This window comes from Cottoperca gobio, chromosome 5 (genome assembly GCF_900634415.1).
Source record: "Cottoperca gobio chromosome 5, fCotGob3.1, whole genome shotgun sequence".
Lineage (NCBI taxonomy): Eukaryota > Metazoa > Chordata > Actinopteri > Perciformes > Bovichtidae > Cottoperca > Cottoperca gobio.
In genome coordinates, this window is record NC_041359.1 from 5,386,586 (window position 1) to 5,412,910 (window position 26,325).

Below are 26,325 nucleotides of genomic sequence, written 5' to 3' on the forward strand. Positions count from 1 at the left end.
GTGCAGATAGGCAAAGGGAGAGACGGTCCTGGAGCCAGCTGTGGAAACAGAAGATAGCGGGTGAGCCAGTGAGGAAGTGAAAGGGATTTGGTGTGCAGCTCTGCAGAGATGGAAGTTTTCATTTCCTCTGGATAGCTCTGGCTGTTTGAACAGGTGCCCCCCCCCCCCCCCCACACTCCCTTGGGGCCGTAAAACGCGCCGGCCCATTCTCATGTCGTCCAGTTTGTAAACTCTCTTGGGTGTCGCATTCTTCAGCCCACAGCACGGCAGAGTCTCTGGAGCACAGATCTTTCTTCCCAGTAGAGTTGCAAGGATTATTCAACTAATGGAATCGTTAAAGTCATTTTTTTATGACTTTTTGATCACAGTTTTCTGACACACAAGACAATTTATCAATGTATCTTGAAAATAATGGCCAGATTTAATCGATAATGAAAATAATCATTAGTTGCAGAGCTTCTTCCCAGCTCTCTCTTCACAGGAAAGCCCAAACAGACTGCACTAATACTTTTCCAGTCGCCCTCCTGTCATTTGCTGCTATTACTGCTCTGAGCAGCTGGGCTAAGAGACATGGAAATGCTTGTTAGAGGGGGGAAAGTGAGCATCTGAACACACTGATTACAGAGGCTGAAGGGAGACAGAGCCGACTGTTTTGGTACATGTTTTGTGTGTTTTCCCCAGGGGCATAGATGCACCCAGACTGAGTCACGCTAGACTGGAGCCATGGCTCCGGCTCCCTGAGCTCCTTTCCCTCTTTTTCTCCCTCCCACTGCCGACATAACCAGCTGGGCTCCTGAAACATCCAGACACACACACACACGTTGGAGAGGTACTTGATGGGAGGACAGAAGGAGTGATGAAATGCCAGGAGGAGTAGGGGCGGGCGGTGTGAGGCCCACATTGAGATTGATGGCCTGCTGTAGAATCTAGCAGGTAAACACCAGTGTGGCTCCTCCTCCCCCCCCCACAGTACTCTGGGATTAGGCCACTTGTTGAAGCCGTTTCCACAAATTCTCAGTTTGCTAAAAAGCCCCCTCTTACTCTCACTGTGTGTCTGTCTACTTGTTTATATTTTTCTCCTCCACTACCTTTCCCCTTACCTCGCCATCTCCTCTGCTCATTTCATTTTTCTTTTCCTTACTGAACATCTGTGAAAGTCATTACAGCATGTCTGTTTAACATGTACGCGACATGAAAGCAGAAAGCCTGGAGGCTTCTCGGCATCAGTGGGTTCACTGCCAGACTTTTAAACATCACCAGTAGGTGGCGACATGACTCTTCATAAGCTCCTCAAGAGCTCTCTTTGATAAATTACCTCTCTACATTGCCCTTATTTGATCCCACTTCTCTTGTTACTGCGTTGTGTGATGTTTTTTTTAACAGAAAAAACCTGGATGTCTCACAGTTTCCCAACTGTTTTAATTCCTTTCTATTTTGTGGCTGCTTGTAATGAAATTTGAATATGTATTTGAAGTGTAGCGCTAACAATCAACCACTGTGCTTTAGAAATGTTGGTAGTATGGGAGGATAATAGATGTTTTGTTGTTCATCAGGAAGGCCAGCTGTTGTATCTCTCACACTATCTACTATAGTGTATTATATATAGAATATTAGCACATTGCACAGTGTATTTTCACAGCATATATTGCGAGAACCTTGCGAGAGTTTTGTTACAACAGCAATTGCAGTGCTATATACTCACCACATGTTCTCATGGATGGATTACTGAAGGGGCCTACTGGGCACAGGCCCAGGGGCCCAAAATGTCAGGCGCCCCCCCTGGCCATTACCTACAAAATGTCACGCAAAGAGACACGTGCTGTACCAACCAGGAAGAGAGTCAAGATGACCACAAGAATGGCTACAAAGAGACTCACAACAGCTGCAGAGACCACAAAGGGACACACAGCCACTATGACAAGGGGCGAAACAACCACAGAGAAAATAAGACTGCAAAATCACACAAAACAACCACAAAGAGACACAAAACCACAGAAAGATGCATCAGGACTACAGAGAGTCACAAAACAAGAAAAAGAGGCTAAACACTGAAGTCTTTGTGTCTTGCTCCTATGTCTGTGCCCCGGGGCCCTTTGTCTCATAATCCGCCCATGCATGTTCTGCAGTTTGAGGATTATACAAGACTCCAGGTCAACTGTAGTGGCAGATTTCACTCCAAAGAAGCTCTTTGCTTGTTTAGAGTGAAATCCACACAGTTTACTATATGGCAACCTATTGCTTTCTTGCTGCCTGTGAAGGGTCTGACCTTGTTGATTTAACCCCGAGGTGGACGTCTCCTTCTATCCCTCTCAAATGACATGACCTCTCCGTCGAGTGAGAGTAGATCAAGTGATCACAGCTCTCCGAGGGTTGTTTAGTCTGGACAGCAGCTGACCTTTCCGTGGCCTTATGCGTCTCTCTGTGAGGGGTTTTTCACTTGTCGTGTATGTTTTGTATGGGCAAGCCGTTTGTTGTTTCCCCATCGGTGCTGGAATGTGAGTGAAAGTGCATGCCAGAGCCAGAGCGTGTGTGTTTGTTTGTGTGTCACCAGGGGTGATGGATTCTACAATATCCAAATCTCTGTGCTGCATGCATTGGCAGAGGACAGCGGCTTGGGGCAGATTTGTGATGTAATAGGGAGTTAATCTCTGCCCTGTTGCTTGCTGATCAGCCCCTCCGGGTAGTCAACCCAGACATGTAAACCTCACCCACACACACACACACACACACACACACACACACACACACACACACACACACACACACACACACACAACACGCACACACATGCACACGCTTTATATCTGCAGCCCTGCCATCTTTCAGCCCTTCCAACTCCCATCTGAACCAATAATCTCATTACCAAAGAGAGCGCACGAGAGAGAACAAAGGCTCCGGTTTACCTGAAACCTCGTACTCATTACACATCAAGAGCAGCATTAGAGGCCGCTGGACGAAGAAAATCTCATTCTCGGCCCTGCTCAGGTTGCATAACATGACTTTGTGTGTAGCGGAGATGTTTTGAACAGCCGCCGGAGCTCCGGGCCAAACACGCTGATGTAGACGGGGTTGGGCTTACTGCCCAATGAGCATCGCTTTTCATTCTCAATTTAAGAGGAAAGGCATAAAAAAGACACCCGAATTAGCATTCCTTGGCACATTTAGTCATATTTCAGCATCTGAATGATTTTCTTGTTGATTGGAAAGGATTATCTCCGATTATTATACAGTTGAAAGGGTGATGTGACCTCAGAGGTTTAGTTGAGTTTGCACAATATTAAATAGTTTCGATGGAAAATCTCTAACTTCTTATTTTCAACGTACACTCTGAAGACGCATAACCTGAAGGGAGAAATCTTTAACAATGGGACACTGCTTCCTTGAAGAGAGCCCTTGACACTTTTGGGATGCGGGTTGCCATGGTGACGGTCAGAAGCAAGTTGTGTTTCCTTGGCGACCGGGTTCTCGCCCGTGCATTCGCCTCTTTGTTACTGTGCTCTCAGACGCTACCTGCATGACAGTCTGGTCATCCCATACGCACGCACGCACGCGCACACACACACACACACACACACACACACACACACACACACACACGAAAGTTGTTCTTTCACCAAGGTCATCACGGCTGCATCTAATAGAAACGTCCTTGTCCATTTCCTGTATTAGTCCAGACCGTTCTATCCTATTCTATTCATTTCTCACAAAAAAAAAGTGTCTTTCTTCACCTTCATCTGTTTTTTGGAACACTGTCTTTTTGAGTGATACTGAGATTGGCTGATGGTTTTTCCTGCTCCCCTGTTTCTCCCATTAGGAGCCTCTGTATGTTGAGGCGAAGGTGAAATGACGGCATCAAAGCAGAGGGGTTAGTGAGACACCATGTCTACCTGTGGCTCTCACTTAGGAGCAGGGGGAGATATTACCCTGGGACGGATAATGGCAGCCCACTAGGACCTGGGAGAGGGAGGAGGGAAGAGACATGTGGAATCTTAAACCAATCCATTTTCTTACTTTCTGGCTTGCTTTGATTTGGGCTTTTTGTTTAAGCTTAATGTAGACTGGCTTCTTCGCATACTGTCAACCTCAGTATGAAAAATCTGTGATAAATTCTTAGTTAAATTGCACATTTATCCATTTTCAGTAACGTTTTTTTTGTGTATATAAAGTCAGCGATGTGCCAGGAGTTTCCTTTGCCATGGAATGAGTCGACACTCTCTGCCTTAAAGTGCTTACACTTAAAGAATTAAAGTTAGTTTCAGTGCTTTTGTGTTCTTGAAAGCTATGTCAGATGATTGTTCTCTCTGACAATAACACAATTATAGTGGAAACACTCAAGAAATGCACCTTTTTTTCCCCTCCAATTCCAACACCTCTACTCAGGATATCTGAATACAGAGTAGCTGCGATACCAGCGCTGTTTTCTCAAGTGTATCACACTGGATGTGACTCAATGGGATCATTTTTATAAGAGGCTACATCAGGCTGCTATGGCTCCTCGGCCTGTAATGACTGAATGAATGTATCTGAACATTTAGTTTTATATTGCCATTAACAGAGTAACTGTATTTAATATGTAATTGCCAATTATCTGATATGCATAATTAGGTCAGTATCGGTGCCATTATCGACTCTGCAAATGTTTTAGTAACACTGAAACCTTGAAGCCTTTCTAGAATGAAAATGGACCTTTAAAGATGGAGAATATTAGCAAAGAATCCCATCTATTAAACCCAAATTATGACGGTACATTTTACCTCAAAAGCCCCTATTGGTCAACTCTTTTTCTAAACGTTCCAATTGAAGGATTTTGATCTGTTATGTACTGAATATTCAAAGGTCAGCCACAATCCCAGCTACTACTAGCAAAAGCACATAAAGATGCATGTTGGTCGTTTGCCTGGAGGTTTCCATTGATCTTGAATTGCCATCGCAGGTACATAAACAATAGTGGGCTGTAACTATCAGTTCTCGTGCCTATATTCTATGACTGGATAATCACATTTCTGTTTGCTGGAATCCCCAGCAGTAAATCTACAGCGTCTACAGTTTTCTTCTTCACATTTTGCTTTTGTATTCAGCTTTGATCTTCAGGGTTGTTAGTTTTATTCAGAGGCCTCTCCATGTGAGATCTGCTGTCGGCCGCCGTTCACTCCAGCTGGCAGCACAGCCAGCCGTGACTGTCACCTCCTTACATCTACGACTCAGCGGTAAAAATCGATCTCTTTTTTTTCCTTTCCTTTTTCCACTGGCTCGGAAGCAGTCTGAATAATGGTGTATTAGCTGAGAGAGGTAGATAAGGAAGTAGTCAGTGGTGGTGGACTGAGGAAGGAGTACTTTGTAGTGAGAAGCTTTGACAGAGATAGATGGGGCTGAAAGAGCCTGGAGTGTGTGCCTCAGTGGAAAGGAAATCTGAGTTTCTTCTGGCAGAGCGGTGCGTTTGGATTCTGCAAATAGAGATGGTTTTAGCAGCACTTTATTCATCTGCAGCGGTGAAATATTAATTTGATTTGTTCTTTGCAAACAGAGTTCTGTTTGGTGTATTATAGTTGCACTGTGCTACGCTGTAATTACCACTGAACTATTCATTTCATGGCCAAAAGTATGTGGACATTTGACAATTACATTCCAATTAATGTTGTACAACTCATTTCAAAACCAGGGGCTTTAATATTAATAAAAATTCCTAATTTACTTCGAAATTTGTTTTTTACCATTTTATTTTAAAACTGTTCATTTAAATCAGCCAATTACCGTTTAAGAAGTGTGGTGCCAAATCCCCATTACAGTTCTAGAAACCGAACATTGTGCTACAACATAAATTACCAGTTTTCGCTCAAAAAAATGTACAATGTCCTTTTTCGGTTCTGGGTTAATGACATAAGGTGAAAAGCCCTTTTTTATTGCTGTTGTTCAATGAGTGATGTTCTGGCTGCTCTTGTAGCATAACTGAAGGTAAAGACTCGTATTGCATATTCGTCCCGACACACTCAACTGTTGTGTTGCAGTAGCCAGCTGCTCTGCTTTTCTTATTGTTATAAGAATGTTTTTTTCAACCCAGAGGGTGGGAGTCACCGGCTGGTAGGGAGCTGCCCTCTTGCTCGAGGACCTCTCGCCTCTGCAGGCGTCCCCCAAGTCCCTCGGCAGGCTGTCCGTGTCACAGCTTGACTGACAGGTACAAAGTAACCACTGTGTGCTCTGAGGTCCTAAACTCACCCCTGTCACTCAGCTGTCCCAGGACAATGCCCGACCGTCCCACCCTCTCGACCTGCCTCTTTGTGTCCTTTATTGAATTACAGAACAAGTTGGTTCTGTGCCCTCCCGGAGTAATTGAAAACATGTGATTAAAAAAAGGCAGGGATGTGCACCACTGAACGTGACTCCATCCAACAGGAGCACCGGTCAAATGGAGCCTGTGAAAGATGATATCGGCATGTGGCATCCTCATTATGAGGACTTAAACGTCCCCTTTGTAGGTGTTAAGAGCGGAGCCAGGACTTTTGAAGTGATTGAAGGGATTGTGCCGGCCTCAAAATGAAGTCATGTTCCACCAGGCTGCTGCAGACGGAGCGTAGCCTTTTAAGGAGCCTCCTCACTCTTGGCCTTGTCAGGGTGTCTGCTGGGATACAGAAAGGCTGTTATACCTCTTCTCACCTACTGTGCTGAGTGTACGGATTTGAAAAGGTCTACAAAGTCCAGTTACTCTCTTTTTGTAATATTGTTATTTATGTTGGATTTTTTGGGATACCTTAGTTCTTTATATTGTATCCTTACTTGCAAGTCCCAAATCCAAACTAAACCAAACCAAACCACAGATACTGGTCCAGTTTTAAGTGCTAAAACAATCTTAATCTTAACTGAGTTGGTTCATTCCTGTCCACGTAGCTTATCACACGATTTTCACAAGAATGTTCTACAGTAACTGAGCTTTGTCTCCTTGTTCAACCAAACTGTCGGTGCACATTCAGCATTACAAGCTTGTGATACTGAGACACGTAATGTAAGGTGCATTCAGGAGAAAATAATTCTGAACATATAACACTTAAGAAAAGCTGAATTAGTTATCAGAAAACTAATCGGCAACTGTGTTGATATTTTTCAACCAAAAATGTCAAACTTTTACCATCATAGTAACATAAGTATAGATATAGAAGTATAGATATGGCTTTCAGTTTTCTGAAAGCAGCAAGTATTTGTTTTTTTAGTTTTTTTATTAAATTACATAAATGAATAATTAATTATGAAAATAGTTGTTGATTGAATTTCTGTTGTTAATAATAATAATAATTATATAATAATTGTAACTATTAATAATAATGTTTGATTGAAGGGATCACAGTACCAGGTAAAAGACACATGGAAACGGTTAGATATCCCATTAATGGTGGTGGGGTGGGGGGGGGGCATGGGCATTATTTGACACATCTATATATGTCTGCAGTGTCCCCCTTCTGTCATGAAGTAAACCACCACAGGCAAAGATGATGTCTAGGTACAGACACTCTCACATTTGGGAGAAAGGAGCGTAAGGTGCATAATTGTTGCTTTCGGGGAGTGTCCGGACTCATGAATGTGTGCTCTGTTCTCATTACTTCCCTTGATTAACGTAATCCTCGGCCTGTCACAGGCACCGAGGGATCTGAGAGGTCAAAGATCAAATCATCCCCCTCTGCTCGCTCCTAAAATCACTGTCTCCTCATTAAACCACAGCCTTCTCTCTATGTTTCCCTTCTTCCTCCTTTTCTCTGCATTAGCACCCCCCTGTCCCTTCTCCCTCCATCCACCATTCCCCTCTGTCTGTTGCTCTTTTGTGTCTCTTTCCCCTTGCTCTTGTCAAAAGAGAAGATGGTTCTCTCTCCCTTTCTTAATGGACTGGGAACTCTTAGCATCAGCACAGCATTGTGCTCTGTAAAGGCAGAATTTGCAGGGGTACTTTAGCAAAAATGAAGTTGGAACAAAATGGAAATGACTACCTTTTTAAAAGCATCCTTCTATTTTGCTCTTGTTCCATTTGGAAGGAAATGCGGGTGTAAAGGGGGAGAAGTGGGGGGGCTGTGGGCTGAATTTGCAATTCTTGTTATTTTCAATCAAACACACTCCTTCTAAAGATGTATTGGTGGGAACATTTGTCAAGAAATTATATTTGGGTTAATGATGCTCAGAGCATCAAAGGCGAAACCTGCACTTTGGGGCCATTTTCCAATTCCCAGTTTGATGTGAAATACACTGAGCCCACTGGCTGAATCAGAAACCTTTTCAACCAGAGCCTCATATTGACATGACATTTTTGTCCTGGCAGCCAAGTGTGTAACCATAATTGAAACATATAATGTATTTCATTTCAAAAGACGTACATGCTAAAAAAAAAAAAGCTTCATTATGATCTATTGAGTTGTTTGGTAAAGGGTCTAATATCCCTGTGCATCTGTGCACAAACAGGAAAATACAGCATGAACATCTTCACAGTTGCCGTTCATATTTCCATTTCAATTCTCTCTGTGCATCTGTGCCTAGTATTAGGACACTTTCTGAATAACACATTGGCACACTAAATGCTTCTGTTTGCATTCTGAGAACCCCTTTGCACAATCATTTCAGTATATCTATTGACATGTCACAAATTAATTTTTCATTCGTGCTAATGGTATTAGCATGTCCTTCGTTAAAAGCCCCACTGTTTGGGGTAATCATTGGATCAGTAGTGGAGAATGGGGACATTGTACACATTTGAATTTCCTGGGAGTTGATAATTGAATTTACTTTGGGCAAATCTGGTTTGTATTGTCATGAGCAAATGTGTCATGGGAAGCATTTGAAAGGACTCATGACTGTTTACATAATCAGTAATTCAAACATTCAAACTGCTACTTGCTTCTTTGGTAATTATGCAGTAAAAACAGTCATTTTGACAAATTCATTTTAGGAAAATCAATAGATTTACTTCATTTCATACCAGTTGCAGTTTGAGCTTTACAACCTGATTGTTTTTCAATCAGAACAATGCAATCTTGCAATAATCTTTTAAACCCCAACCCTGGGGCTATATGGGAAGGATAAAGCATTAAGAGCAAGGACGGATAAGCTGAAGCCACCATGGCAGTGCTAAATGTGTTGCTCACACTTTTACTTCCAAAGTGCCAGTGGCAGAAAAAACAAATTCTGTGGTTTATCTAATCCAAAAGGTCAGCCTTCATCATCAAACCAGATTGTCTCCGGCATCCTGTGGGTTTTCTCGGTTAATGATGATATCCGGTGTACAACTTGTCATTTCACACCTCTTAAAAATCCTGGAATGATTCAAGGGACAGTCTTCATCTGAAACACAATGTCACCAGCTATTACATTCAATTTTGGAGGCTTCCAATATTTGGATATTAAAAGGCCCAGAAATAAAACAGTTTGAACCATTTTTTTTTGGAAGGAAACATGGAGAAGAAATAAAATGGCTAAAAACTCCAAAATCTTGGCTGTGTATTACATCTGTGTCAGCCACCTGGCACATCTGAAGAAGAGTGGACATCTCTCTTTCAAATTACTGACCGGCTCAGCAAAAACAACAGGGAGGCTGTGATTCAGCCCCTACTGCCCATAAGGCCTCTGAGGTCATTGGCTCGGCCTGACTTATGGTTCATGGGGGGTCACGTAGTCACTAGCAATTTCATCATCAATTCCCATTAAGTGCTAAAGGTGAATGTGTGTAAAAATAACCTCCAGGGTGGTGGGCTCGTTTTTCACAGCTGACTTTGTGCAGTTAAACCCGGCTATCCGTCTGGGTATTGAGACATTTGAGTGATGTCAACCAAAATGTTAGTCAGTTACCTTTCAATGACCTCAGCTCTCACTCAGAGCTTTTCATTTGGAAGAGCACTGTGATGTAATGAGATTGCGGGCTGAACATGGACCTTTGGCTATAACTCACTCCTCTGAACCTTTCACTCAAACAAGTTGACATATCTCTTTTTCCACTACAGGAACGATACAACATTTAACGTAACGTGTAGACATTGTTGAGGGGTCTGCTATTATTTCCATGTCCTTGATTTAAGGAGACCCTCTAAATGCCAGCCCTGCTCAGGAGGTGATAATAAGTTGCTAAAATGATCTTTAAAAAATTGTGAAGCTGTCAACTCGATACCTTTTGTCGAAGTTATCTGATTGCCTCTATACAGAGCCATTTTACTTTGTGCGCCCACCTTATCTTACTGTATGAGCAGTGTGTGCACCCACGCTTCTGCACTCTGAAAGCAGTGTAGCTGGAGGCTTTTGCTGGTGACTTTGGCTGCCAACATGCTGGAGCAGCCGGGAGCGATGAAGGCTTGGGGAATTTGCTGGTGACAGGAACTCTGTGTGGACTCCAGAGTTGGCAGAGCCCTATAGGAACCTCAGAGTGGAGTCACATCATCAAGTTCTGCTCTCGGTACAGGAGATGGGATGAAATATGAACTCCTTTTAATATCCCGCCTAATAACTGTGTTGACAAGCGCCATGAGTTACCTTCTGCAGGAATGCCGTGGCATTTGGATAATTAGCTACAAATGCTCTTTTATTATACCTCACACAGTAGTGGAGAGGTTTTTATAGTAGCAAAGGTTAGGTGGTCATTTTACTAGGCTTAATATGGAGCTAAATACAGGTCACTCATAAGTGATGTTGGGCAGCAGGGGACCAGGCCAAGAGAATCACTGTAAGTCTGTCTGCACCAAGACCAATTCATTTACACTTCAACTCATCCTGCCCATGCCTGCATCTACTTGGCACCAATGCTAGCTCATTCAGAAAGCCAGAAAGTTGTCCTCCATACTCCTTTGAGGGTGATGTTTGTTTTCACTAGAGGAACCTGACAGAATTTTCGTTTTTGAAAGTTGGCAGAGGGACAGAGGTCCCTGTCTGATGAACACACACAAAAACTGATAATTACTTTTGCGTCATGTTTGTGTAAACCACCTCAATGGTCGCACCACAAATAACCACAACAAATACCTGAAGGTGTTTTTTTTCCCAAGCCCCAAAAAATGAACATGATTTTATACAGCAGAGTGAAATACTGTGTTTTAATGTCAGGCTGTTGATAATGGGAAACAGCCTCAGGGAGCTTGGAAAAAAGGAAACCGGTTTACATTTTCTGTTAACAAAAACAAAATTTGAGTTGGGGTTGTGTGTTAAAATGAGCATTATCACAGCATTTGATTATCAGTCTTGTTAACATCTCCTCATACTTAAGAAATGACATCGAAGTGATAGTGATGGCATTATTAGTTGTTTGAGTCTCCAATTAAACTGTTTCGGTGGCTGTCATTCTTGCTGGCGGGGCTCCCTGTTGGCACAGGATCTGGCTCTCAGAGTAAATAGGAGTACAAAGCTGACAGCTGTCTGATAAATTATGCACAGCCCAGTGTTTCAGAGGTGGATACACACACACACACTGGCACCCACATATCACACCACACCACCACACCACACTCACTGATCCTCGTGCACTCAGGCCCCAGCGGTACAGTTGAGGGGGACTAGGGACTCATTAAACTCCTCCTCACATTTAGTTTCTGTCTGCGCCCCGTTCCCTCCTCTGGCTTCTGTGTGTTCTTCACACCTTTTTTTTTTAACATCCCTTGTGTTAGCTCTTGTTCTCTCTCTCTCGCGCTCATGTGGTATCTCCATTTACATGGCCGCATTGTAGCTCCCTTCTCCTCTCATATCCTCTACAATTAGAGGGCTCATAGTAAACCATATGAAGGGGGACTAAAATATGGCCAAGATCAACTCAGTGGAGTCTTTCTAATCCCGGTGTATGGTGGACCAAACCTGTTGTACTATTGCCTGAGAAAGTATGTGCTGGATCCCACATTCCCCATAATACTACTCCTTACTAGCGTCTTTTGTAGGCCCCTCTTCATCATGGGTAAACTAAACCCTTTATTAAGGTGGCCATATTAATTTTTTTAAAGTAGTACCCTTTGCTTGTCCCACTTCAGACAACTCTGTCTAAATGTTGGAAAAAGGAAAATGTAATCATCTGCCTGTTTATGTTCTTCAGCATTTGTGGTTTCACCCCACAAACGTATGAACTGTTGAGGACAGTGGAAAGTACTCACTTTTTTCTTCTGACCCCAATTAACATGACGCAAAGTGACGTTAATCCAGCCTCCGCTGATGCACAGAACAATGACAGTCTGTTACGAGTCGGCTCGGCAAGGGAAAAGGGAGTAACATACACCAGATGTTTATGGTAAAATAAGATATATTTATTCATATAATGTGGACAATTGGCAATCAATTGCTTTTAAATAGAACAATGAAACATAGGGAGGGCTCTTAGCATAAGAGCACAAGGCGTCAAGGCCAAACTAACAAAACGAAAATGAAAACTGGATTCATACAAAATACAAACAAAGCATAAATAGCACCGGAGCACCTAGCGTGCTTAACACATATCTCCAAACAGTTTGTTCCACAGGCTGACGATCAAACTGTCCCAACTAAACAAGACAGACAGTTTACACGGAACACGAAATGCCATGTACAATATTTTACGTTCAATACCCTATATCCAAGCGCTACCGTCTCAGACCCAAACAGAAATACATATGGCTGTCAACACCAGCAACCCCGACTGTAGAGCTGGCTAGGCAGTTGTATTCTCTGCTCCCTCCAGTGGGCCTGGGATTGGTGGACCGGAACAGGTACACGCCAATCACCACTCAGTCCTCATCAGGTGGGAGGAGGAGGTGCCGCTGCAGCCAATCAAGGGGCGGGGGTCACACATCCAAATCTGCATACCTAATAGGGAAATCAAAAGGTGCATGCATCCCCAGAATAGTAACCGCAGATACATAACGCAGACGGCATTGGCTGTGGCCGTAACACAGTCTATAAAACAGACAAGCCACACTTGAACATTCTCCTCATGGGATTCTCAATATGGAGCCAATTTAGTTTTCCCCCCGTCACTGTATCGTTCCTCGTCTTCCACCCCTCCCCCCTCATCCTGCCGTCTGGACAGTGCATTAGAGTCGTGTGAGAGGACCTGGACATCATGCTTTTTCCTTGTGTTATCACTATCCGCCATCGGTGTGCTGTTTCTTCACATGTTGCCACGTTGTCAGCGTCTGCAGACTTCGTCTCCACACCCTGTTAAGTCCACCTTTTAAAAAAAAAAATGATTTCTCCGTTTCGATCACTGAGATCTCGCTTCCCACGATGTAGAGATAAATGGCTTGGCATTTTGCCACGCAGCAGGATGAAATGTTGAGGTCAGGTTACGTTCATTTCTGTGGGTCTGCAGCAACTGAAGACAATGGGGGTCATGTATATGCAATTACGCCTCAGTCGCATGCTGTAAATCTTCAGGTAGTCAATAAAAAGAATAGTTCAAAATTTGAGGAAATGCACTAGTTCACTTTCTTTTCATTTTGATGATGATCTGTACAAAATCCAAAGCATTAAACGTTTAAGGTTTACGTCCCAAACTATTTTATATTTCTTGACCGGAGAAGAAAACATTTTGTAACCAAGAAAATGGTAAATTGTTTATGCATCAGTTTGAGAAGCAGAAACTTGAGATAATTGAGATGTTAATTAGTGAGCTTTAGCGGTGCTGACAGAGGCAGGCTAGCTGTATCCCCTGGGTCCAGTCTTTATGCTAAGCTAAGTTAACCGGCTTCTCCAGCTTTATATTCATGATACAAACATCAGAGCCATATAAATCTTCTCATATATCTTTCAGTAATAAAGTGTGTAAGCATATTTCCCAAAATATCGAACTATTTGTTTAGTCATTTAAGCAATTGATCAACTGAAAGGGCCCTCGGAGAGCACAGTCCTCCGCCACGACCAATCCACTGCAAATGTTCTTCATTGGCCCATGCTACACCCTTCCACCCAGTTGGAAATCCCACTGACAAACAAACAAACTGAACTGAAAAAATAACGTCCTTGGCGGAGGTAATAATCATTGTTGCTAGTTCCAGCTTCTCTATTTTATATCATTATAGATTAAATATATGTGGGCTGTTATGTTTGGACTGTTAACTTAACAAACAATTAAAAGTACTTTTTTGATCAAAACAATTAATCAAAAAAGATAATGAAACTAGTGATTATTTGCAGCCCATGTAGTAACTGTCATCTTTGCATGTAGACGCCATATTCTCTCTGATTTAAAAAATGGACAATTTCACAATGTGAAGAGCTCAGAGAATGGGAAGACGATGCATTAGAGAGTTGTAAACCACACAGGGATGGTGCACGCGGCAGCCATCGCCACCTGGTCCCACTGTGGCTCTAGTTAAAGCCATGACTCTTAAACTGGGCCCAGTGGGACGCCGAAACAACACCAGGCGGCCTCTATGAATATGAATGACCCAACCAAGCATAGATCAGATGCACAGGATCCAAGCACCACATTGCTAATTGGGAGGGGATGTAGTAACCTATAGACCTCTTGTCTCTATAAAAGAAAAACACAAATGTTGATGTTTTTCATAACAAACGCATGACATTATTATCGTTTGGTCTCGCTCTCGCTGAGATAGGAACCTCCGACACTGTGTCACCGTCTAGACCTGTAATGAATGAAAGCTGAAGTGTGTGCGTCTCTCTCCCGAGCCCACAGATCAAACCACAACACAAGAAGAGGAGAAAGATTTTGTCACCATTGAGGGCAAAAATTTTAATCAGCACAGACAAAATTAAATCTTTGAGCACAATGATGGCCAGTGTGCCGACACTCTGTGGTTGAACATGTCCTCAGTTGACTTCTCTCCTCCATATTCTACTGCTGCTGACCATTCATTAATACGCACATTTCTTCTCCAACATACCCTTTAGTGCAGTTGTTCATATCAGAGCGCTGTCTGCGTTTTGACTTTGTGAATGGGATAATCTCAGTGTGAAAGAAAGATTAGCTGGGCAAGAGCGCCGGCTAAAACTCTCCACTGATCCCAGCCCAGGGGCAGCAAAAGTACAGCGGATGTCAGCGTAGAATTAGTTTTTCATGGTACTCTGGATGAAATTTTGATCCTAGCATCCAGACAAGCAAAGCCTGCAGTAATTATTAATGATTGTTTAGTTCACACAGATACCTTCACAATTGGCCCGAGGCAATTATTTTGGTCACCATCTTCTTCTGCCTGAAGGATCGCTCTCTTTTTTTCCCTGATTGTCTAGTATTCTGTGTGGTTATAGTTGTGGGAAAGAGATGAGAATGTATTTGAAGACAGCCTTTGGGTAATAGCTGTTGCTCAGAATACAAATATAGAGATTAAATGGGAAAGTGCAATCTCATTAGCCAAAGTGTTTTTATGTAAATTAAGAATTGGGGAAGTTGAATACAAATACAAATTCTGATAAAGTATAATACCAAAACTTTCCTAAGGCAGGAGTTTTGCCAATACATAAATTATGCTATAACAGCCTGTGTCAGTGCATTTAACAAAGTAGCAGTGTTTGTAGCCAAAGACTTTCCAGAAATGCTGTACATACTGTCACACCAATGTACAGGACTGGTGGAGTATAAAATATGGCTAATTCATTAGTCGACGCCATATAACAGCTTTCATTGTGCTTTGTGTTCCTGATATAACTTTTTTTTTTTCTGTGGCATTTGAAAAAAATTAACATAAAATTTGCTTTGACATTTGACTGGAAACCTTCGAGCCTCACTAATTATGCCTTAATCTATGAGAGGCGCAGGAAGTGTGGAAGTGCTGATAGATAGGGATCAGTGGACACATCTGGCAGGAGGAAACACCACTATCACCAGCAGGCAGGGCTTTCTCCCTCATGACCATCCCCCCTCCTGCCATGAAACCTATCCAGGTATGTGGCTTAGCACCAGCATGGACTTAATTGAACCAATCTTTTTTCTATTTCGCAACGAGAGTGAGATTTAATTGTGAAGGGGTGAACAAAGACACCATCGGGTCAAATAGTCTCTCGCACTCCGGCTGCATCTTCTGCCTTTAGAAATGGAAAATGGAAGCCATCTATGACCCTCACAAACCAACAGATAGTAACCAGCAACAGCATTGTTGCCCTTCTTTCCAAATGGACATGTATCTTTGGTTGGCTGTGTGGCACCAGATCAAACAGCAGGACAGATGCCAGGTCTGGCTTATGGAGCCATACTTGTTGTCTGTGCGATGGGCAGCGAGAAGAACCGAGAGAACTGTGCTGTATGACACCACGCATTAGATGCTCCGCTGGGTAAGAGTTTGTCCGACTGCACTGGAGAGCGCCAGCATAAATATGTATCTGGTTTATTTGTTTTCCCCGGCTTTGGGTCTATGTATTTGGAGAGACATACATGATGAAAGAATGCTCAGTGTCTCTTTCTGCTGGATTCGTATACCAGAGGTCACCAAGTGCTAATTCAACTGGGGCACGGAAAGGGTATGCTGTAACAAAGCTGCAGACGGAGCACAAATATTTAGTGCCTAAAGGAACACTTCTTCCCTTAAATGATGATTCGTATCTCTATTACTCACCCTGTGTTACCTTGACTTCTTGAATAAAACTTTGTTTTTCTCGCATGCCTCCACGGTGAATGAAGAATCCAGAAACAGAAAAGTTTTGATGAATTGAAGAAAAAATCCCAAAACATCCACTTACAAACAGTCTTACGCTTGCACAGGCGTGCTACTCGTCCGTCCGTGAGACTTTTTCCGCAGAAGTGTTTTTAAAATAGTAGGATGTGCAAGAAAAAAGGATTTCCTTTCAAGAATATAAGGTAACATGTGATGAGTAATTGATATACAAATGATTTTGGAGGTGAAGTATTCCTCTAATCCGTTGTCGTAGATGAATGTCTTGTCACACTTTGGATTTCAAATTAAATGTCTGGAACTGTTAACAAACAAGATTTGGGAGCCTCTTGGGAGACATAACTTGTTTCAGCACAATAGATCTAATGATACTTATTAATTAAGAAGATTTCATCTCGGCCTTATTGGCAAACTCCATTCATGAGTTCGCCCCCCTCATGAATAATTAATGAGCGGCCGCTTAATAAACATGAGGGGGTGTATATTAGGCGAGCCCTGGCACTGGCCTCCCGTAAACTCAGCATAAGGCTGTAGAGAGCTGGAGAGGGAGGGAGCATGTGAGGCGAGGAGGGGGGGGAGAGTGTGTGAGAGAGAGAGCGAGACGAGGCTGAGCCGGGAGAGATACAGCCACAAGCAGGGGGGAAGTCAAGAGAGTCAGTTCAGAGAGGAGAAGAAGAAGAAGAAGAAGAAGATATCTGCTTCCACTCTCTTCCTGTCCTGAGTGGCTGGAGGGAGAGCTTGGATGGTGTGATCTCCTCCACCATGGGATGCAGCCTCTGTACCCTGCAGAAGCCTGAGGAGCAATATAAACTACTCTATGAAGTCTGCCAGGTACTGTGACCAAGCCTCTTTAAACCTCACAAAGAGTTGTCACACTCTTTTTAGCTTGTTTTATTGTATTTTTTGCTGTTTCAGCTGTCAGTTTTAGTATTTTATTGTGACTTTGCTCCGCTCATGTCTCTGGGGTCAGTGGCCGAGTGGTAAGTGCAGCGGAGTTGTTGTGGGCTGGAGCTCCTTCTGCAGCTGAGCAGCCTGAACTCTGGCCACAGGGGTCAGCGAGAGGTGGCGCGCTGTGCTTAAAGAAGTGGGGGGGGTGATGAAGAGGTGACAGCTCTCTCAATGTGTCTGCTAGTGTGTGTGCCGATCACTGCCCACCTCCTTATTGTCAACTGAATGCTGAGTCAGAGCTTTTCCGGCTTTAACCCCTGTTTGACTTTTTAAAAAGTTTATATTTAACACACTAGTGCTTGTTTTGCACTTTTCTTTTCCTCCAAAGAAAATAGAGCGGGCGTGTTAAAGATACACCATTAACACACGGGGAGAATGTTTTCACAGAGCAGGTTCTTTCTTTATTTTAAGTGTCTTTTAAACAATACTTTGGCACCACCCTGATTAGTGCTGAAACAATTAGTTGATTAGATGATTAATTAACACTTATCAAGCAAAAATAACAAACCTTTTCTTGTTCGAGCTTCTCAAATGTGAAGATTTATTTACTACTGTCTTTGTTTTGTATTGTTATCAATCGAATATCTTGAATTTTGGAATTTTGGTCAGACAAAAGTAAACAATCTCAAAACATCCACATGGACCTTTTTATAATAATTGACAGATAAAGGGACGATGAAAATGAGTTTCCCCATTTCCTGAAATTCCAAATACATTCTTGCTTTAAGGTATTTGATTTATTTTTGAAAGGATAAGTAAACCCTGTTTGGTTTTCAAGGTTTTATTTCTTGATGGACTTGTTAATAATCAAATGCAATTTTAGCTTGAGCGAATTTCCCCAGACATTGTTCAAAATCTCAAAGCAATGAACCATCTTCAACCTTTCTGTCTGAATTGTCTCTGCTGTCAAATGAACTGAGTGAACCCACGTTCTCCTGCTCTGTTCTCAATATTGATTGAAGATTGTAGCATATAAAGGAAGATTTTTGATATTGAAGTATTAATGACTCGGCTCACTGAATTATTATATATTCCTTCAGTGGAGAGAAAGTGGGTATATCTTTTGCTGTGTTGACCCAGAACAAAACCTACAGCATGTAGCCATTCTCTGTTCTTTTTTGGCTTTGCTGCGCCGTCAGCTTTAATTGAGACACCTCACTCAGAGTGCTGGTTTATTCATCTCAGAGTGTTTGGATTAAAGTGGCAGTCCGGTCTAATGACGGAAAACATCTTTACAGCAGACAATGTACGACTGACAGCCTGTGTTGCACATCTTTTGAGGACCGGTTTCTGTACCACGCTCAAATCTGCTTTTTGTTCCTTGTTCTTTTCATCCATAATGGACCCCAGCCAAGTGTTATCCTCCAATCACACCAAATTACATCTTTATTTACTGCACAGGGTGCCGGGTGGCTAGTGGCTGCTTTAAATGAACGTAATGATCAAGCTCTCTGTGGATCTCGCTCATTATTCTCCCTCTCGTCAGGGGAAGATAACAGGGGGAGTCTGACATCGCGCCTGGAAATAGTTTGGCTTTGATCAAGTCACCAAAGAAAACCAAAAGGTTTTTGCTTGTCTCAAAAGAAAAGACGGGTGTTGTGTTGTGGCATAAGAAATGAATTATGGGTACTGATTTTGGGGTCAGAAAGCCCTCCACTCCTCAACCCCCAACAGACTACTAATAACAGCAAAAACATGGTGTATGGAAGAGGTCTGTCACTTGTTTTGTTCTGCTGTCACAGTGTCATCGTGCCTGTCAGTTCTCCTGGGTTTGCCGGTCACCCTCTCCTGTCTGTATCACAGCAGTCTTTACTTTTGTCAGTTACTCCGTCTGCCACTGTGGCTCTGTAGAGAGTCAGTGTGCTGAGGTTAACATGACCTTTGTCATGTTGCCCTCAGACAAGCCAAGCTCCTCCCGGCCCCACACGACAGCAGAGTTAACACTGATTATTTCTGATGCACTGTGAATGTATATTCTATTTTAAAAAGGTTGATGATAGTGATGCTCTTGGAAGAGTCATGGAAGAAAATCCACCTTGTAAAATCTTTTCTTAATGTCTGCAACTAACGATTATTCAATGATCATCCAATCATCTGCCGATTAGTTTTTTCTCGCGTAATTGATTAATTATGAACCAAACCAACAACATAACATCGTTGGCGGAGGTAACAATGAATTGATTGTCAAAATAGTTGGAATTATTTTTCTATCGTTCAACTAATCAATAAATTGAACAGTTGTTGCAGCTCTTCTTTTCTACCTTTCATTTTCTAAGAAAACCCTTAGCCGAGAACTGAAAGGTATAGTGTTTCTCTTGTCAGTCAGGTGTAGAGAAGCACAGTTCATGTTTGAATGTTTTTGATACTCTGTAGACTGTACACTTAATGCTGTGAGATTTGACTCACTTGAGTCTTAAAAGCAAGATCTTGATCAGTTTTGACCTAGTAAAGTTCCAAAGCAACATCTTGCCTGTGTAATTATTTGCCTTTAACCCAAATAGTGACTGAATTACAGTAATAGTACAACTAGGAGCTATATATAACCAGAACTATGACAAAGCGTGAGTTTTTCATGGTGTTTGGCCAATTATACAACAATGCAGATGCAACTAGTCAAACTCTCTGACACTCTTTGTTCAATCATTACATATGTCTGACTACAAGCTGCATTCATAATGTACAACTACTAGCACTGGTTAATGATGGCCGACGGGTCATGCCTGTATTCACCAAGGACTTGTGGTATGGTGCACAACCTTTATATTCTCTGTAGGTTTTTCACACTGCATTGGAGTGATTGGTCTCAGCTATGAGTGCAAAACACTCTGAAAGGAAAATGTTCATAGTCAACTCAACCCAGTGCTGCGTTATTGTAGTAACAGTCATGACCAGCTGCAGTAAAAGGCTTGCATTTCACATTTGCTACGACTTGACTCAGACCTACCCTCAAGGACTTGTAACTTGAGTATTGATCTGAGAGACGTTAAACAGCTCTGTCATCAGGCAGTATGATGACTGAGTGCTCATTTACTATCGCACATTAGCGCTGGTTCGTCATGAGTGGCGTAAAGCGGGCTTTCTCTGGTCATGGCCACAGGACTCGCACATAATCCTTTTCTTTGCGTTAACTGTATTAACCATTTTTGTGCCTTTCCATGGTACAGATGGTGGTGAATGAAACTTGTGTTAGCACATCCTTAGCTTGTGCCTCTGGGGGGATTCTGGGAGGTCTTCTCCTTACTGATAATACAGGCAGATCCTCTTGTTCAGTGAGCCTGGCACAGCGCCCACTCTGCGCTCCCCTTCATCTCTCTGAGGATTTAATAATACACGAACACTTGAAATCTTTCCAGTTCATTAAACACCTTAGCTCCTAACTCCCATGTTGGAAGCATGAAAAATATTCTTTTACACCGTTTAATAAAAGTCAACAGACTGCACATCATTTTTTTACCTGAAGGCATTTTATCAATCCTGGCCGGATTATAAATGGTTGTGTGACTTTGTAACTTTAGTCTGTTTGGATAGAATTAATTAAGAGCTCCAATATCAGCATAAATTATTTTCTCGATTTGCACAAAAGGCGTCAAAAGAGCCATGCTGGAGATCAAACAATGCTAAGGTCTCTGAATAGCAGCCGACATGGCGTTTTAGATAAGCGTTTTTCCTTTTTGTTATGATCATTAAAGGCCTGAGCTGTGGCGAGCTCAGCGCTCCCTTTTAAACTTGACCCTTCTGACAGCAGCGAACCCCTCGGTCCTTTCTTCAAAGCTAAAGGTAAGCACCATGTGGAGATGTAAGCTCAGCTGCTTTTGTCAGGGACTTTAAGGTAGAGGCCTTGGAAACTCTGTTTGACAGTCCTAGGGCTCTTAATCTCTCCAGAAGCGCTCTGTAATGGCTGTGGCGCCGTGCTGCGGCTCTTACAAGACCCAAAGCTTAATTAGAGCCTCAGCACAAGCTGGCTAAACCACGCTGAACTGATCTGGACTATTGTTTGTCTGCTAAGTCCTTTGCTGTCTAAGGTCTCTGTATCAGCCTCTCTCTCTCTCTCTCTCTCTCTCTCTCTCTGTCGATTTCTCTCTGTTCCCTGCTCTGCATCTTAAGGCCAAGAAATACCAAATAGATATCAAAGAGCTAGTGGCCACGGAGGCCGACTGTTGTGTCCCCTCACGTCACCTGAGTCTTGGGCAAGAAGTCAAACTTGAACAAACCCAGCCAACTAGTACATACATTCTGCGTGAGAGGAAATAACTCTCCATACCAGCAGGCGGCAGTAGTCTGTATTCGTCATTAGAAAAGGGAAACCGACTGCAGAACACACCGCAAAAAACTGCGGTGACAGGTGCTCAGACATTGTCCGACCGTCTGCGCGGTCTGTCAGGGCCTTTAACCCAAAACTGATTGATCTGCTGAGCAATATGAGTTTACAAATGAGCCCGCTTGAACATTTCTTATCTGAAGCTTTCCAAGTGCTTAATTAGCCTTATTTCTGACTTGAAGGCTACAAAGATGTCATGCTCAGCTCAAGAAGCCAAGTTTTCACAGCACCAGATGGTCTCAGTGTGACGTCTTCTGGACCAAACGGACAGAGAAATTAGATGGAAATATTTATACAAGACAGACCGTCATCCCTTCAAATCCTCTGCCCCCACTGTCATCAAAGCAGTTGCCAGAAAAGAGGATCTTCCAAAGATGCAGTTCGGCCCCAGCCCCTGTAATGAGGCTTGACACAGACTGCGTTCGGAGACAAAGCAGGGTTCACCAGCTCCGAGCGCGGCCACCGGAGCCTGACACTGTGTGTTTTTAATAACGGCTAAGATCAGCCCTGGTGTGCCGTCACATCTGTTAAACACTGGAGCAGGTGGCCGGCTGCCACGGGGAGCACTCACAGGAGCCCTGAACTCACCGTCAGATCTCAGACAAAGAGGGATCACAGGTACAACAGATAATATAACAACGTCCCGACAATACAGCAGGACAACACCATCAGCAGGGGTGTGCAAACCAAACTTTAAGTGAGCATATGGAAACGTATAATTGATGTAGTAGTTCATAAGAATGTTAAGAGTTTACCCATATCACCCACCCCCACCACATATATATGTCTCTCAATATATCATGGACAAATGATAACTAATGGCTCAGTGTCACTATACTCATGGATATCAATCCTAATTATCACGTCCCATGAGTCCTAGATTGCAAACTAAAGCTGTTTATAAATGCGTGGATGACAAGACTCTCAGGTGCTCCTGCAGGAAAAACACTATTTAGGATAGTGCCAGATTATTACATTTGCTGTGCATTGGCTAAATAGGCTTTGTCAACATTGACTTTTGATTTCACACGGGACATGAACAGTGGTGTCCTGGGTAAAAGTCCGCTGTTTGATCCATGCTGAACTCCTGCCTAGGCAGACTCTCGAGGACTGATTGGAAACATATTTGTGATAAGTCAAATACCAACGTAATCCAGGACGAAAATGTATTTCCCTCGGAACGTAATTGATATGCAGTTAAGTTTTATGGGAACATCATTTTTAGGAGACCTGGCTGTGTGCTGTACAGATGACTTAGTTCTTACAAAGAGGCTTGAAAAGAGATTTGTTTCCTGTTGTACAGTGCTCTTAATGTGCATCAATTAGCTGTTGTTTTACAAGAGCAGCGGTGCATTACCTTGATTGTCACAGAAGGTACATGATTGAGAGTTTGCTGATTATATAATTAGCAATAATATCCACCTTGTTAGTGCTTCATTTGTGTGTTGTATACACCCCGTAGTGAATAAAACATGTGTGGCCCTTGTGGCCTACGAGCAGTCACATTTGACCTATTAAGGATGATTAGCCGGGATGTCCCATTACCAGGCTGTAAAAGGGAGCCTCTCCCAGCGGTGTGTTACCCAGGAGCTCCTCTTCTGATTCATAGTCTGGCATTACGTGTCAGTAACAGCGTGATTTAAACGTCTGCCATCTACATAGAAGGAGCTGTGATCCTTCCGTGGAGATTAGATATCAAGATTTATTTTGTTGTTTTCTTGTGCATGATTGATGCGTAACTCTTGTCGGCTCCCCCTCTTCCTCCGGAGTGTATCTCTGTGTAGCTCTGTTTGATCGCTGTCGGAGCAAACATGACTTTTGCTGACTTGAACAAAAAGACTTGGCCCTGTCATAGAGCTCAATGCGATTCCTTACAGGGAATAGGTGTGTATGTTTATTGTGAGGGTCCATACGTGTGTGTGTGTGTGTGTGTGTGTGTGTGTGTGTGTGTGTGTGTGTGTGTGTGTGTGTGTGTGTGTGTGTGTGTGTGTGTGTGTGTGTGTGTCTGGAGCTGCTGAGGCTGGACAGAGAAGGGAAGCCCGGGGTAGTGCAGTGAGATAACGGTGCTACTGAAGCACGACACCACCCTGGGTTTCGGCCTGTTTGCCGAGTCCCCAGGAACTCCACCCTCAATTAAACTTTATACCCCTGTACTTATGTCTGTGCTGAAGGGCAGATAATGATGTTCTCCAGCTGGCCAGAAAATCTCCTCCAGCCTCCTTCAGGTAGCCTTGAGATGCTGCACGTTATCTATTAGTCTGTGAGAGCTGGGTAGCATTTAAAGGAGACTTTATTTTCAGCCGTTGGTAAATCTTAAAAAGTTAAGTTACGTGCGTAAGGTAATTAACGTATTGTACGTAATCTAACTGTATACATTACTTAAGTTACGTAACATACTTATTTTAACCCAAACTGATTTTTCCCTAACCCTAATCAAGTATTTTTGTTTCACTTCACAACGTTAATGCCGTGTTTTAAACGGGTAGGTGCAGTTTGCCCATTTACCCAGTCTGAAGCATCATATTGATAGTAAGGGCTGTACCAAATTAAAGAAAATTACATTCGAAACTTCTATCAAGGTTTCGAATGAAGCTTTAAATGTCCGTTGTGATATTTTATGATGTCATCACCCTTAAAAATATGGAAATAAAATAGATTTTCTGTAATTGTGGTTCTATGAACATAATTAAAGAAGCTGCTAGACCGCCCCGTTAATAGAGGTGCGTGCCTCCCGTTGTGTGCGGCAAGGAGGAGAGGAAACTGTTGTTTCCATACATTTCGATTTAACAACACTCGCTCGCTGTTATTGGAGATGTTTGGTTCACACAAGTCGAAAACAATCCTTCTCAGCGACCACTGGAATCTATTTCTCCAAATAGTATAAAACTGATAATATTAGTGTAGTCTAATCTTCATCTGCAACTTTGCAGAAATAATGGGTTTCAACACAAAGAATGGAGAAAAGAAAGCATTCGAATGTTGATTTTGAATGTTAATGTCACGAATGAAGCTTTGATAACATTTAAAACCGGTGTAAAATGCAACACCTGGCACCTTTTTTGATATATTGTATTCTCATTCAAGATGTTTCAGTTAACTTTGGAATACTGTCTGCTTTCAATTCAAGGTTTTTGCAGAGTTTATACCAGAGTCACTGTTTTTGTACAAACGATATCAGGTTACTGCTGGTGTGCTTTACTAATAAATCCCTCTGAAAGCAAAAATCTTCCATTTAAGATTTATTATTTTTGGAGCTTATTCAAAAACACAATGGATGAAACTGGTAATTGTTAAGGGGCTTAAAAGTTAAAAAAATAAATAAAAAAAGTTATTCCAAGTCAAGTAAAGTTCAGCAGTTTCCTGAGACTCACATTACACCTTCCATTAGGCTCATTAGACAACAGAGAAGAAGCAGAAGTGATCAGCTGTGGATAACACAATGCCACATGCTTAAATCTGATTAGTAGTAAACAGTCTCTTTCAGTCAGCATTAAGTTTTTAGCTGTTTGTTCTGTAATCCTCAGTAAACTCGCACACTGTGGCAAATAAAGTCTGCTGTGTTTTCAAGCCTCACACCTTGGAGAGTATCCTGTCCAGTCAGTTAAAAGAACGTGTGCACATTGCAAGACACATTTGGAAGTGGGCGCATCCACACACACACACACACACACACACACACACACACACACACACACACACACACACACACACACACACACACACACACACACACACACACTGAGAAATCATTGGCTGGTCCTTGAATGTTATTTCTTTCTTATGAAAATGGTTAAAAGTAAAATAAAAGAGGGATTAGCTGTGGAATGACCCACATTCAGACTGCCACTCAAATGTTATATAGGCTCCCAGAAAATAAGCCTTCAAGTCTTCATACTCTCGATCACGTCAGCGCTCCTCTCTGTTCTGAAATACAGACTTTGAAGAATTTGTCTAAGATGTGTATTGGAGCAGAAAGAGGAGTCGAGCGCCCCGGCTCTTTAAAATGCTTGTCTATAGAGTGAAGTTCCCAGGGTTTCCTCTGCCCGGCTCTTACTGGCAGAGTTTCCACTCTGTTCACCTCACTGCTCCCTAAGGAACAGAAACACTGGCTCTTTAATGATGTTCTTCTCCTCTTTATTAAAGGATTAGGTGGTGATTGAATGGTCGTATCAAAGCCTAATGTTATACAACATAGGCAGTGAATTGACTTAATATCCTACTAAGGCTTTTTTATATGATAATGATTAGAACAGGGGGGTGTTGCTGACAAAGTGGCTTTTTTGATCGTAGTTTTGTCCCTGTCAATTTTTTTATTACTTTTTAGCAGACTGTATTCATGTTTGCTAATATTTCTTTTATTATTTATGTCCCCGTATTTCATTGATTGTTATAATTACACACGTTAATTATGATTGCCTGTTTGCGTAACCCCTCCCCCAAACAGTAATCGTCCAATCATAGCTTAGCAACTGTAACTAGTCTCAGCAGGTCTGTCAAGCTTTGTATTCCCCCCCTTGCATG

The 26,325-nt window shown here is 42.5% G+C and overlaps 1 protein-coding gene across 3 annotated transcripts in view; it reads left to right on the plus strand.

Annotated features, from left to right (window-relative positions):
• Positions 1-26,325, plus strand: part of pdzrn3b (PDZ domain containing RING finger 3b) — a 96,404-nt gene that overhangs the window by 57,428 nt on the left and 12,651 nt on the right. The window contains exon 1 of one of the 3 annotated variants that reach the window (XM_029431904.1): positions 17,119-17,369. The exons of the other annotated variants lie outside the window; for them this stretch is intronic. Within the exon in view, the coding sequence (XP_029287764.1) occupies positions 17,301-17,369 (69 nt within the window). The 5' untranslated portion in view covers positions 17,119-17,300. Of the gene's footprint in view, positions 1-17,118; positions 17,370-26,325 lie in introns of those variants that run through there. 3 annotated transcript variants of the gene reach the window in all.